Here is a 14,142-nt window from a genome sequence, read left to right as displayed (position 1 = left end):
GGGAGAATGCGCAAACTCCACACAAACAAACAATCACCTGGAAGCTGGAATCAAACCCGGGTCCCTGGCGCTGTGAGGCAGCAGTGCTAACCACTGAGCCACCGTGCCACCCTGGTGATATTTAGGTGATATTTAGCCAAACTAGAAAATGGTAATAATATTGTCAGGGCTCTGCAAAATATCTAAAATATCGTTTGATACAATCAATCATCCAGCAACGTTTGCAACAACTGCATGTTTTTAAAAAAATCTTGAAGAAACGGACAGGTTTAGTGACCCAGTATTTCCATGATCTCACTGTTTAATGCAGAAATAAGCTGGTAATGGAATGACAAGCAAATGAAGCAAAAGCAATGTCAATAGACAATGGGTGCAGGAGTAGGCCATTCTGCCCTTTGAGCCTGCACCACCATTCAATATGATCCTGACTGATCATCCTTAATCAGTATCCTGTTCCTGCCTTATCTCCATAACCCTTGATTCCACAATCCTCGAGAGCTCTATCCAACTCTTTCTTAAATGAATCCAGAGACTGGGCCTCCACTGCCCTCTGGGGCAGAGCATTCCACACAGCCACCACTCTCTGGGTAAAGAAGTTTCTCCTCATCTCTGTCCTAAATGGTCTACCTCGTATTTTTAAGCTGTGTCCTCTGGTTCGGCACTCACCCATCAGCGGAAACATGTTTCCTGCTGCCAGAGTGTCCAATCCTTTCATAATCTTATACGTCTCAATCAGATCCCCTCTCAGTCTTTTAAACTCAAGGGTATACAAGCCCAGTCGCTTCAGTCTTTCCGTGTAAGGTAATCCCGCCATTCCAGGAATTGACCCCGTGAACCTACACTGCACTCCCTCAATAGCCAGAATGTCTTTCCTCAAATTTGGAGACCAGAACTGCACACAGTACTCCAGGTGTGGTCTCACCAGGGCCCTGTACAGCTGCAGAAGCACCTCTTTGCTTCTATACTCAATTCCTCTTGTTATGAAGGCCAGCATGCTATTCGCCTTCTTCACTACCTGCTGTACCTGCATGCTTGCCTTCATTGACTGGTGTACAAGAACACCCAGATCTCTCTGTACTGCCCCTTTACCTAAATTGATTCCATTGAGATCTGCCTTCCTGTTCTTGCCACCAAAGTGGATAACCATAGATTTATCCACATTAAACTGCACCTGCCATGCATCTGACCACTCACCTAACTTGTCCAGGTCACCCTGTAATCTCCTAACATCCTCATCACATTTCACCCTGCCACCCAGCTTTGTATCATCAGCAAATTTGCTAATGTTATTGCTGATACCATCTTCTATATCATTAACATATATTGTAAAAAGCTGCAGTCCCAGCATGGATCCCTGCGGTACCCCACTGGTCACTGCCTGCCGTTCCGAAATGGAGTCGTTTATCACGGCCCTTTGTTTCCTATCAGCCAACCAATTTTCAATCCAATCTAGTACTTTGCCCCCAATACCATGCGCCCTAATTTTGCTCACTAACCTCCTATGTGGGACTTTATCAAAAGCTTTCTGAAAGTCCAGGTACACTACATCTACTGGATCTCCCTTGTCCATCTTCAGAGTTACATCCTCAAAAAATTCAAGAAGATTAGTCAAGCATGATTTCCCCTTCATAAATCCATGCTGACTCTGTCCTATCCTGTTACTACTATCCAGATGTGCCGTAATTTCATCCTTTATAATAGACTCCAGCATCTTTCCCACCACGGAGGTCAGACTAACTGGTCTATAATTTCCTGCTTTCTCTCTCCCACCTTTCTTAAAAAGTGGTATAACATTATCCACCCTCCAATTCTCAGGAACCGACCCCGAATCTATCGAACTCTGGAAAATAATCACCAACGCATCCACAATTTCCCGAGCCACCTCCTTCAGTACCCTGGGATGTAGACCATCAGGCCCCGGAGACTTATCAACCTTCAGACCTAACAGTCTCTCCAACACCAAATCCTGGCAAATATAAATTCCCTTAAGTTCAGGTCCTTCAGCCACTGTTACCTCGGTGAGATTGCTCGTGTCTTCCCCAGTGAACACAGATCTGAAGTACCCATTTAATTCTTCTGCCATTTCTTTGTTCCCCGTAATATATTCCCCTGTTTCTGTCTTCAAGGGCCCAATTTTAGTCCTAACCATTTTTTTGCCTTGCACATACCTAAAAAAGCTTTTACTATCCTCCTTTATATTATTGGCCAGTTTACCTTCGTACCTCAATGTCATTGGAAATGGGAATTTTATCACGTGGAAATTCAACGGTGCACAGTGGAGAACGTGACACCGGGTAGACTAGCCATTAATGTTTTAAAATTCTTGTGGCCATCACTCACATGCAGCATTAATTGCTCATCACGTCTTTCCCTTGAATGGAATAGGTATTTAAGAGTCAACCACATTGCTACTGGGACTGGAGTTACATGAAAGCTAGACTAAGACAGAAGATTTCCTTCCCTAAAGTCCATCAGTGAAACAGATGAGTTTTTACAACAATCAATAGTGGTTACATGGTTGTCATAAAAGATAACTTCTAATTCAGATTTTTATTGGATTCAAATTTCACCATATGTACCATGATGGAATGCTAACCCATGTCCGCAGAACAATAATTCAGTAACATAAACACTACACCTTCTCCTTTCACTTTCTACATGTAAACTTTAAAATATGCAGAGTAGCAAACACATGGACGAATTTCTGGCATCTCTCTCTTCATTTTGTATCTTCTGGTAAATCATCTGACTGAATGAACAGTTTTTCCAAAGTTCCATTATTAAAACTCTTCACAATTTTAGCATTTAATCAAAGAAAATACTTCGTTATCGTCTTACCACTGAACCAAAGGGATTCTGATGGTGATGCAATTGCACAGATGCTGATAAATGAGGGGTTCATATGATGTTGATTACATTACTAATTTTCACATTTATCTTCACTTTCCTCCATAAACACTATTTATTACTAATTATGGCTTATCTCTAGAGAAATGGTAACCTTCAATTGCAGGATGTTTGGCCTGAAGTACAGTTGAAAGAAAAACAGTCTACATAATTCAGTTTTTCTTTCTTGCTTGTTAGTACAAAAGTGTTGCTGGAAAAGACAGGCAACTGAAGCTTTTCATCTTGCACACAACATGGAAACTCTTGCAATTTTGTCCTGAGAACAAGACAAAAATCTTTCATGGCATCTTTTTCCTATGAATACTCAAGTTTTTCAGTTTGTTTTTGTAAAAAGAAAACAAATATTAATAATAAATGTGTATATTGTAAATTATTATTAAAATATGACAAATGTTTAAAAATAATCAGATTGCGATATCTATCTTTGCTGCTTGAAACCCTCCTTTTTCATTATAAGTGAACGATTTCAGATACCCATACCTGGAGTAATGATGATCGAGTTGGCCTCCTTGATCATTTCAATAGCCTGATCCACATTTACTTCAGTGTGAGTTCCAACAATTTCCATGGGTTTGCCTGCGCCTGTGGATGATGTTCCATATCCTCCCAAGATTACATTGGGTAATGAGCGATTCATTGCCTTGAATGTAAAGCACCAAATATTTAGTGTATAGCAAGATATTTAGGTGTAGTTTAATTCCAGCAGATTGTTTCTTGTGGGCAATGACTATCTGACTAGATTTACTTTTGTGCATTGCTTTTCTATTTATTAAAGTTTGTAACTGCCTGGATCATGGTATAAAGCTACTGAGGATACTTAAAAAGGCTGAAACAGTAGAGCACATATACATATAATACAAACTTCAGGAACCATGCACGCAATGAGTTTTCTTTTTTTTGCAAATTATGGAAATAGGCCTCACATTAAGAACAATTTGTTGAAGGGATCACAGATGAATATTCATTGTTGCACTGGTGCTGAACATGAAAAGCCTAATCATATATTCTCATTTAAGAACGTAACAGAGCAGTTTGCTAAGTTAAATTAATTGGCAACACAAACCAACTACTGAAAGTCACCATAATGTGACAGAGATGGAGCTAGTATCTATAAATGCTCCTGTACGTCAGTAATCAACATTTCACAACGGTTTACGTGTGTGATTCTGAGACCCTTCCTAAACAATCCATTATGAGTTGTCTCTATAAACAAACTAGTCAAAACCATTTTGTACAAATGAGGAGTGTGCAAGGTATTTGTGGGAAGGAGTTATTATATGTAGCTCTAAGGAAAAAAAATGTTAGATTTTAATTTATTTATGTTTCTTCCTGTTTCAATATGGAAATCTGTTGCATCCCATATAAAATCACTCCAGGTCTTCAGAGTGTAAATCCACAATGATTAGATTTGGGAGACAATGATAAATAACTAGCACTTTTTAAAATCTCTGTTATGCACAATCAACTAATAAGCTATTCTGATTACAGCTTTATTCCAATTCTCACATCTTCAACCCACTGATAACTTGTTCTCTATTTACATCCAATTTTAAAAAAAATTCCAATTATCCTGGTCAGAGCTATTATACATACCTCTGGAGCAGGTGGGATTCGAATCCAGGTCTCCAAACTCAGGAGTAGGGATACTACCACTGTGCCACAAGAACCCTCCCATTCAATTTCTGACTCGATAACCATTCACTCTGCCTCGGGCATCCCTGCCAGCCCGCACTAGCTAATAACAGGCAGCATCATTCTAAGGTTTACTTTTAAAAAGAAAATGTCTTACCACACACATGATGTAAGAGAGGATAGCGCCGGAAGATCCTATCAGAGCACCAACAATCGTCATCAAATTGTTATCCAATAGAAAACCTTCTGCACACAGGGCCCAACCAGAATAACTGTTTAACACAGTGATCACAACAGGCATGTCAGCCCCACCAATGGCAGCTGTGAGAGTTACCCCCTGGACACAAAGTAGGTACAACAGTGTTATAATGCAGTCACATTACTCACTACTCAACTTATTGACCATAATGATCAGAAAATACTTATATCAAATATTGTTAAATACCTCTACAGCAGTGCCACAACAGTCCATAAACGTATCGTGATAATATAAAATATTATCAATGAATATTGTCATCATCAAAAAAAAATCTGTATTTTAAACAATTAGTTGTCAAGTTGCAATTTCAAAAACTACAATTAGATTCTATTATCTTAACTATTTATCAAACAATTGAGCTGGCAATGCATTTCATATTTTCACAGTTCACAAGAGATACAGCCAAATAAAGGCCAGTTAGAATATCTTTGTTGATCCATTCTGAAAGACATTAAATGACAGTTGGTTCCTGAATGTCTGTAAAAGAATTTTTTCATCTGCACGATGCTGTCTAGAAATCCACTCCAAGCTTTGAATTCTTTTGCACTTTGTAAAGAAACCCTGATAGTTTCCCCCCCAGATGAATTCATGCCTCTTATTCCACTTAGTTTTAAGCATCGCTTTATTTTAGGGCCAAAGAGTCATTTTAAATTCCTCCAATTTTGATTTGGTCACTTAACAGCTTCCTGACTTTTCGGTGAACCTGGTTGTCTTGTAATGAAGTCCTGACAATAGCGTGTTCTCCCATTTTTTGACTAACCTCCACTGACCTACACGCTTGATCGGGATACAACTGATTGTTGCTTCAGATTACATGACCTGCAAATTGTGGCATTTACTGACAAAGTTATCTGAACTTTTTATTTCCTTATTTTTCTAACTTTTTTCCTCTAAGAATTTGTACTCAAGAACCTCTATCTAGGTACCTTTGTACCTAAGGGGGCACCATGAATGGCAACTTGTAAACGTTTCACTGTACACATGCAAGTACATATAACACCAAAGTTAGTTCAATTCACTTTACTGTTTCGAATTTCTTTTTCCCCCAGTATCAAATTTTCTTAAATTTTTAACCCAATAAACCCAGGGAGAATGATAAAGCATGAAAACCATTCCTAACCAATTTTACTTCCAATAATACAATGAATTACTCTTACATGTATTGGATGACATTACATACTTGTCATTTTGTGTAAAATCAACTACACTAATTTTTTTTAAAAAAGTTAACAAATATCAATTCTTACAACAAATACCTACAACAGATTTAAGGTTTTCATACCATGATTGTTGACAAAGCAGAGACACTTAACAGACAGGTCATGCCTGTGGTATAACTGGGATCCAGCATAAATGGTATCAGTCCACCGACTGAGGCTGCTAACAATCCAGCGTTTAGGTAGTGCCGCCCAGGTAGCATAAGTGGAGCGGAGTTTAGTAGGCCTGTGTAACAAAGAAGTTTAGCTAGTAACTGCCAAGTTGCTTTAAAAAAAAATTCTGTTGCTAAAGTGACTTTTAGTTGATCAGTTTTAAAGCAGTTTGGAAGAATTCAAGATCATTAAAAAAAAAGTAAATTTAATTGCAAACTGAAAGTAAAAAGCAGTAAGTAACACAATGACAAAACCAAGTAGAGAAAGTAATCTTCAGGTTGCAGATAGAAGTTGTGTGACTATCACCCTGTCTCTTTCTCTCTCTCACACTCATTCTTTTGAAAGTTAAGCAGCATCTCGGCAGATGTGAAATGTGGCAGCTCCATCAATGAAGCATAACTTACAAAAATACCAAATATTTTAAATAAAAAAAAGACACTTGTGTTCAAGCACTTTTGCCGATACTCTCAGTGCATTCATCAGTTCTCGGTTCAGTACGTGTACCTCCAAAATGCAAAGTCTTTCTGTAGCTTAAGTAGCAGGCAGTAACGGAGTTTAAACTTTCATTTGTATTTTGCCTGAAAATAAAATGAGTTTATATTTGGAACTAAACCGGTTCACATTGTTAATAATATTTAATTATAATTCAGAATATAAATATGCAATATATCAACAAGAATATATAGATATTTAGAGTTACTTAATTAAAATATTAAAAAATCACACTACATTCATGAAAGAACCACAAAGATTGAACCTAAAGTTTTAACAATGAGGTAGTTTAATACAATCACGTTTTACTATATAGAAAACGTTACCTTGCAATTTCCCATAAGCCACTAGTGAACCGCTAAATGTCACGCCACCGATATAGGTGCCCAAATAAGCCACAGTCTTAATAAGATTTGCAGCAGGATTTGCATCAAGGTGTGGGAACTCGATCATATACTCAGCAACGCAGGTGAGAACTGCTGCCAAACCAACCAAACTGTGAAAGGCAGCAACCAGCTGAGGCAGATCCGAAATCTCAATGCGTTTGGCAATGGTGAGACCTAACAGGCAAGAACAGCATTTATAAATATGACAAAATATTAAATTCAAAAGCTAGCAAGGATACAGATTTGGCTCTTCTACCCACTTCAAAAATAGAGAGACAACGAGATCCAATTATTTGCCTTGAAGCAAATGGCATTATTCATCTTTGCAGTGTATCCAGCTTACATTTATACCCATCTCTATTGGCCTTAATGACATTATGGGCTGACATTTACACCAGACTTCTGTTTGCACCCAAAGTCAGACTGAAAGTCAGACTGAGCTCAATTGTCAGCAGCAGGATGGACTCATTGGCCTTAAGGACCTCTGATGCTGCCAGCCCAATTAGAAAGCAGGAAGCTGTGGAGGCCAGGTAGTCCCACTGGAAGGGGAGGGCACTGCTGAGGCAGGTCAGAAGCCTTAAAAAGTGCCTCAGTGCAAAGGCAACACGGGACAGGTATACTGAAACTAAAATGCAGAGGATCGAGGGCAGTTGTTCCCATGGGATGGAGGGAAAGTCCCTCGGGGGGGGGGAACTTTTTTCCCCCCCCGCCCCCAGGCTTTCGACCCCTCATCAGTTCTTGGTTCAGTACTGTACCTCCCAAATGCAAACTTTTTTGTAGCTTAAGTCGCAGACATTAATGGAGTTGTCACAGAGAGTCCACCTCCTTGAAACCATTATCAACTTAGCTGGATAGCTGTTGCTCCATCAGCACATGCCCATGTCCAGTCAAATCTCCTCGAACTGGGTCAGTAATGATCAGAATTGGCTGCCCACCTCCACTAAGCACAGAGCTAATCATAACTCTTCTCTCCAACCTGCCATTGGAATGTTTCCTCATTAGCAGGACAGCAATGGGAATCTGCACCTTTACAGCCCTATCCACCCATAGGTCAGCAGAATTCAGCCTCCGACTCCATTCCATTCCATTCCCAATAAGGCCTGAATAGGAAAGAAACTGCACTTCCCCAGAAGCCTTGCTCCCGTCCCCATCAACCTACTGCCCTTGAACAGCTTCATCTATTATGGAGCAGCTTCCACAGCTACACCATTTCACATTGAGCTTTACCAGTCCAGCAGCTCCCTGAACAGCACCACTGTTGGGTGCAGGATACTCTCTTTTACAGTTTGTCCCCATCTTATAGACCAACCAATTGTAACCCTAGAATACTGTAGTAGCATCCTTTAACAAAATACTAGATGGAGAGAGCTGTGCAGGGATTACTTTGTTTGGTTTTCTACCTGTCCTGGTGGGAAGCATTTCAGTGCCAGAGAAATGTTTCTCTGTGACTGTGTCTAATAGCTTAATGCAGAAGATTGGGTCTACTAATACAGCACAGTGGCTCAGTGGTTAATACTGCTACCTTACAGTGCTAGGGACCTAGGTTTGATTCCAGCCTTGGAAGACGGTTTGTGTGGAGTTTACAGATCCTCCCAGAGTCTGTGTGGGTTTCCTCTGGATGCTCCAGTTTCCTCTCAGTCCAATGATGTGCAGGTTAGGTGAACTGACCATGGTAAATGATCTGTAGTGCCCAGGCTGGGTTGATTAGACATGGAAATTACAAGTTTACATGGATAGGGTCATGCACTTTGGAAGGCTGGTGTGGACTTGATGGGACGAATGGCCTGCTTCCACACTATAGGGATTCTCTGATTCTAATACATGGTTCATTACTCCAAGGTATGTCAGCACGCTATCTCCTATTTGAAACTGTTCATTAAACCCTCTATGGTTTCCAGCTTTGAATACTTGACCTCATGACGGAATGCAGTTTCATTACCAAATTCCTGCTGCTTTTCTTATTTGGCTGAAGCATTTCTCAACTCCTTGAGCAACCATTGTAAATGACTTCCACCCTGACTACCCACACATTCCAGTTTGCGTTTTGTAGAAATGGGAGGAGCGCAAGAAAGCTGGAAGCAAAAGGCACGAGACAGTCAGAAAGAGTAAATGAAGTGAGGTGACAAAAAAAAATTAAACCCAGTCAAACAAACAATAATTAAAGAGAGAACAGAATGGAAAACAAAAAAAAGGTCCAAATTGCATTTGGTCAATCTACAACCAGTTGATATTCCGAGTAGACTTTCTCTTGGGTTGTCGCACCCTAAGCTTTTGAAATCCTGCCTGTGGAATCTGGTGAAATGTAAAAACTCAATAATGGAACTCACATGTGAGTGGTATTGAATTCTAACACTGGTGACCTTGTGTTAACCTATTCTTAAGTAACTGCTTGGATTGTGCTAGTGCTTCTGCCAGCTGCACTGAATTTTGTTCTGTATGAGTGGACATTTGGGAGCTGTCGGGAAATAAATTGTTACCCTGCGCAAAAACGCCAACATACATTTCACAACATCGATATACAACATGACATTTCAAATGTGGTACTTTCCAAAACGCCAGAGGCTCGGGTATTGGGTTTCTAATAGATGCAAGCACACACTATTTCTGTCATCATCATTTCAGTTGCATAAACTGTCTGGATACTGAACCTCTACAGACTATTGCATTCCTTTGAAAACTGTTACAGCTAGTCAACAACAATAAGAGGGAGAGTCTCCAAACAACGATGCCTTCTCAAATGAAGTCGATAAAGCAAAGTTTTGTAAAGAATTATCCTGGCTTTCAAAAGCAGCCTGCTTACTCAACTGTTCCTAAGATAATAAGTGTAGCACAATGGAAAGAATTCATGAATTCATGCATTAGAAAAATATTTTGTTTTTCTAACAAAATAGTTCTATTTGCGGTACACTCACTAAAGGAAGGAACCATGTTAGTGACAAAAGTAATCCTTTCTCTTCACACTTACTTTCAAGCATCTAGTCTCACTTCCAAATAGCCTTAATCAGTTTGACATGATTAAATAATAGGGCAGATGTTTAAAGTTCATATCAATAATTCATAATGAAACAAAAACTTATTTTATCATTGAACAATTCTGAAGTAAACGATGGTTGCGTTTTAATATTTGGACTGTACAGTCCACAAATTACTGCCTCAACATTTCCATACATTATGTGATCAGCTGAAGGATGTTAGTCTTGGAAAGTAGCATTTTACATTTAAGGCACCTATTTTTCAGCATCAAGCACACCTGGGGAAGGTTAAACACCATTAAGTACAGAACAGAGCTTCGTCCACCACATATTAAAAGATGTATTATGTCTGCTAAAATATTTTGGCAAAATTCAGAATATTGCCGCTGGTTTTTATTTCAACTTCACAGCACACTACAGAGTGTGGGCCGTGGGTGACTATAAAATACACAATCTTGTTATCAAAGCTCAGTTGATTCCACATCTCAATTCTTGTGATCTGTCCTTTTATAATTCTTTAAGAAACCCAACACAAAGGCTTACACCCAGTGCATTGTGGAAAGCCCAATAACCAAGCTCTACTTTGGTCATCAGAACAGATGGAGTGCTGGATCCAGTTCACAAAGCTGATGCATAATCCCAATATTTAAACATGAAAGAACAAAACAAAACTGCACTAATAAAGCACCTTATCATGTCTCTCATAAATGTCTCAACATATCGCGCACACAATAAGTTTCTTTGAAGTGCAGCAACAATTACGTCAACATATCATAAAATGAAAAGGAAATTAATAGCCAGTTTGTCTGTTTTTGGTGGTGATGGTGATGGAGGAATGTTGGACAGCCTTTCCTGGAATAATTCCATGGGCCTGTCAATGTTCACTCCAACGCTTAAATGAATATCCACCTGACACAGCAGCTGAGTATTTATATAATCCTCATCTTGTGGACACATTTGCCTTTTAAACAAAGAGCTGCTTGATTTGCTATCATTTTATGTTCCACAGTAAACCATTATGCAGTATTTTCTTTGCATTATTTACAGAATTCATTACAGGCGGACCATTTGATAGGCGAGAGGGAAGTGGTTCCTCATGCTCCAAGTGTTGAAGCTCTGTTGCACCGTTATTTATTCTTCCTCGTTCATTTAAAATCATGAGGCAAAACTTAAAATTCATGAGATGATAAAAGGAAATGGGAGTCAAAACTTGAGGAGATAAATCCAACTTGGAAGCCAAATTATTCAACATTGCATGGGTCCCATGTACTGAAAACTTATCCACTATATGAGAAACATGGCAATAGCAGTATTCCAGCAAGCACTAAATTTTCTATAACTTTATAACTTTGAATCCTGTTTGGCTACTTTTCAAATTTTATAGCACTCACTTTTCATGTCGCATTTTGGTCACGACACACACTCAAATTTAGCTCTTCCTAACTGATTCCTCATTGTGCTTACAATGTACAGTAGATGCTCGAGCTTGCAGCCACTCAGCTTTTGTCAATATGTTAAGGAACTTTCTGAAATAGTTCACTCATAACCAATCCATTACTTGTGTAAATTAATCCTCCAACATTTGTATAATCACATTGCTGTTATGCTGAATGTGTAAATGTTAAATAATTTTTCCATCTGTACTGGATTTTTTTTAACATTGTATAAGTAAAATAGTGTGCATTGATTTACTGTGGAACACTCAGTACAGAGGAAATTTAGTTAAGATTTGGAATGGTTTTCTGACCAACAGCACCCTCTACTGATGGTTTCTCAAAAAAAAAAGATCAAACACCAATAACATGTCACCAACTGTTCTTTCCTTGTGCCACTCACTTGTAATAGATACAATCAAAAATCAGTTTGCAATATCTTCTAACCACTTTTGTTACCATAATACAAATATACCACTTTTCTAAAATGTCCCTCAAATCTCCAGTTACCTCTAACGTGCAAATCATCTTGTCTGACCTTCACATTTATATGCTATCAAGAACGAGTTCCCTATCTACAGCATACAACTTTATCTCTCTGCCTCTTCCATTGATTCCAAGACTGTTGCAAGATTACCCTATTTCCAAATCTAAGTAGCAAAACCGGCAGGGTCAAAATTTCTTCCAGCGTTATGCTGAAAAATTCACTGCCATTTCTTTAGTGCCTGTCAATATCTACACAAAGAATGGCATAGGATCCTCACCAAAAAACAAAGACATTCATGGAATGTGGGCATAGCTGAACAGACTGTCCCTCTCTAACTGCCCAGTTCAGGGTTAACCACATAGCTGTGGGTATGGAGTCACGTCTATGGCAGGCAAGGCAAGGATGGTATATTGCCTTCTCTGCACAACATTAGTAATCCAGATGGGTCCTTATGTCCATCGACAGTTTCTTTTTTACGTTCTAGATTCTTACTCAATTTAAATTTCACCATCTGCCATTTTAGGGCATATTAGCTTGGGATTCTGGATTACTATCCGAGGGACATCATTAATATGCCATTGTCTCCCAGTACTCTGGAAAACTGTACCAGAAATCTTTAGCAGTCTTTGCTATATATTTTGTGAAGTTTTATTTTGCATTAGTTAGAACATACACTACAGTTGGAACATTTATTGGGTAGACTAGAGATGACTGGCTCCTCATGCTCCAATTTTACTTTGAGAATTTTGTAAGCATAACCCAGCTTCTCAGCACCCTAACCAGACCCAATTTCAGTGATTACCTACACGAATCCAACGCTGCATCAACCCAACTCCCTTCCAACCTCAATGTACATTCATTCACTGCGTGGAATTAATCCCTTTTCCTGAGACAGACTTGGCAGTGTGGGGGCAACTATTCAGTGGAAGAATATTGCTTGGGAATTTCACCACCTTCCTACCTTTTCACCAATTAACTCCAGAATAGGAAGGCTCATGGATGACCTGAGCAGGCCCTGTTATCGATTGAGGCCTTCAGAAGCACAATTAGTAGCTGGTATTCAACCAGCAATGGACAAGGAGTGTATCAGTGCACTTTGCTGGGTTACTTGTGAATTGTGGTAGTCTGTAGGAATGCACATATATGTGGCGGAAGTGCCTGTGCTCCCTCTAGTGCCAAGTATGTCAATGATGCTTAATACAGTGCAAGTCTGCTTAGAGCGATCCCTGGGGCCCTCGTGGCGCAGTGGTAGCATCCTGACTCTTGGACCGAGTGGCCTGGGTTTAATTCCCATCTATTCCAGAGGTGTGTAATAACATCTCTGATTACGTTGTTTAGAATAATAGGTTAAATTAAAAAGGAAAAAAAAAAGTACCCCCTGCCTTGCTAGAGAGTCCTCCTTCCCTACAAACCCTGGACTCAGTCTCTCAGGTGAGTTCATGACTAGTAACAGCCATTGTTCTCTGGTGCTGCTATTGAGAAAAAAACTTCTGATTGGCCAGCGGCTCTTAGGGTGGGGTTTCAGCCACTAGGAAAGGTCCATCACTGGGCCAAATTGGTGGGTGTCCTGAAAGGAAGTGATGTAGGTTCTTGCCAACTCTCCAGCTGACAGGCATGACCAACCCCAACTCCCATCTCCATTAAATACCCCACAAATGACTCTTAATCCACTCACTCCCATGTTTCAAGAGCTTAACATTTTTACTTTGCCTCTTCCACCTGTTCAGTGTCTAGTGTTCACATAAGGCTGCTGAGAGATTCAGTTTGTGCTTGAACAATTGAATGTCTGAAAGCACTTAACTGCCAGTGAAGGTTTTACAGTGTAGTCACTGTTGTCAAGTTGACAATGCAGCAGAAATCAGCAAATTCCCACCAGGAGAACATCTGCAGGACTCCACCTTCCTCAGGCCTTCAGACCCACCCACAACAAGTGCAAACTCCAACCCCAGGCTTCAGTAAAAAGTCTCATCTGAAGATGGCAGCTTTGACATTCTAGTACTCCCTCAGTACTGTCCTGGAGTATCACTGTTTTGTGTATTCATGGCCCAAGTGGGGCTTGAATCCAAAATCTTGCAATTCAGAGGCAAGTGCACTGCCAACTGAGCATAACTGCAGAACAAACCCTGCCCCCCCGGACAACTGAACACTTATACTGAGATTACCAATAAGAAATTATCAAGGCAGATTTATAGTTTATATAGTAC

At 39.7% G+C, this 14,142-nt stretch overlaps 1 protein-coding gene across 1 annotated transcript in view; it reads right to left on the bottom strand.

Moving 5' to 3' along the window:
* The window catches only part of nnt2 (nicotinamide nucleotide transhydrogenase 2), a 68,036-nt gene that overhangs the window by 15,068 nt on the left and 38,826 nt on the right, over positions 1 to 14,142 (bottom strand). The window contains exons 15-18 of the mRNA XM_043677408.2: positions 6,987 to 7,220; positions 6,081 to 6,241; positions 4,697 to 4,876; positions 3,388 to 3,547 (exon numbers count right to left, since the gene is read on the bottom strand). Of these exons, the coding sequence (XP_043533343.2) occupies positions 3,388 to 3,547; positions 4,697 to 4,876; positions 6,081 to 6,241; positions 6,987 to 7,220 (735 nt within the window). The remainder of the gene's footprint in view (positions 1 to 3,387; positions 3,548 to 4,696; positions 4,877 to 6,080; positions 6,242 to 6,986; positions 7,221 to 14,142) is intronic.

Source organism: Chiloscyllium plagiosum, unplaced genomic scaffold (genome assembly GCF_037043375.1).
Source record: "Chiloscyllium plagiosum isolate Xiang-an unplaced genomic scaffold, Cpla_swu_hap1 HiC_scaffold_39, whole genome shotgun sequence".
Lineage (NCBI taxonomy): Eukaryota > Metazoa > Chordata > Chondrichthyes > Orectolobiformes > Hemiscylliidae > Chiloscyllium > Chiloscyllium plagiosum.
The sequence above is the reverse complement of the archived record's forward strand: the minus strand, read 5'-3'. Positions and strand labels throughout refer to the sequence as shown.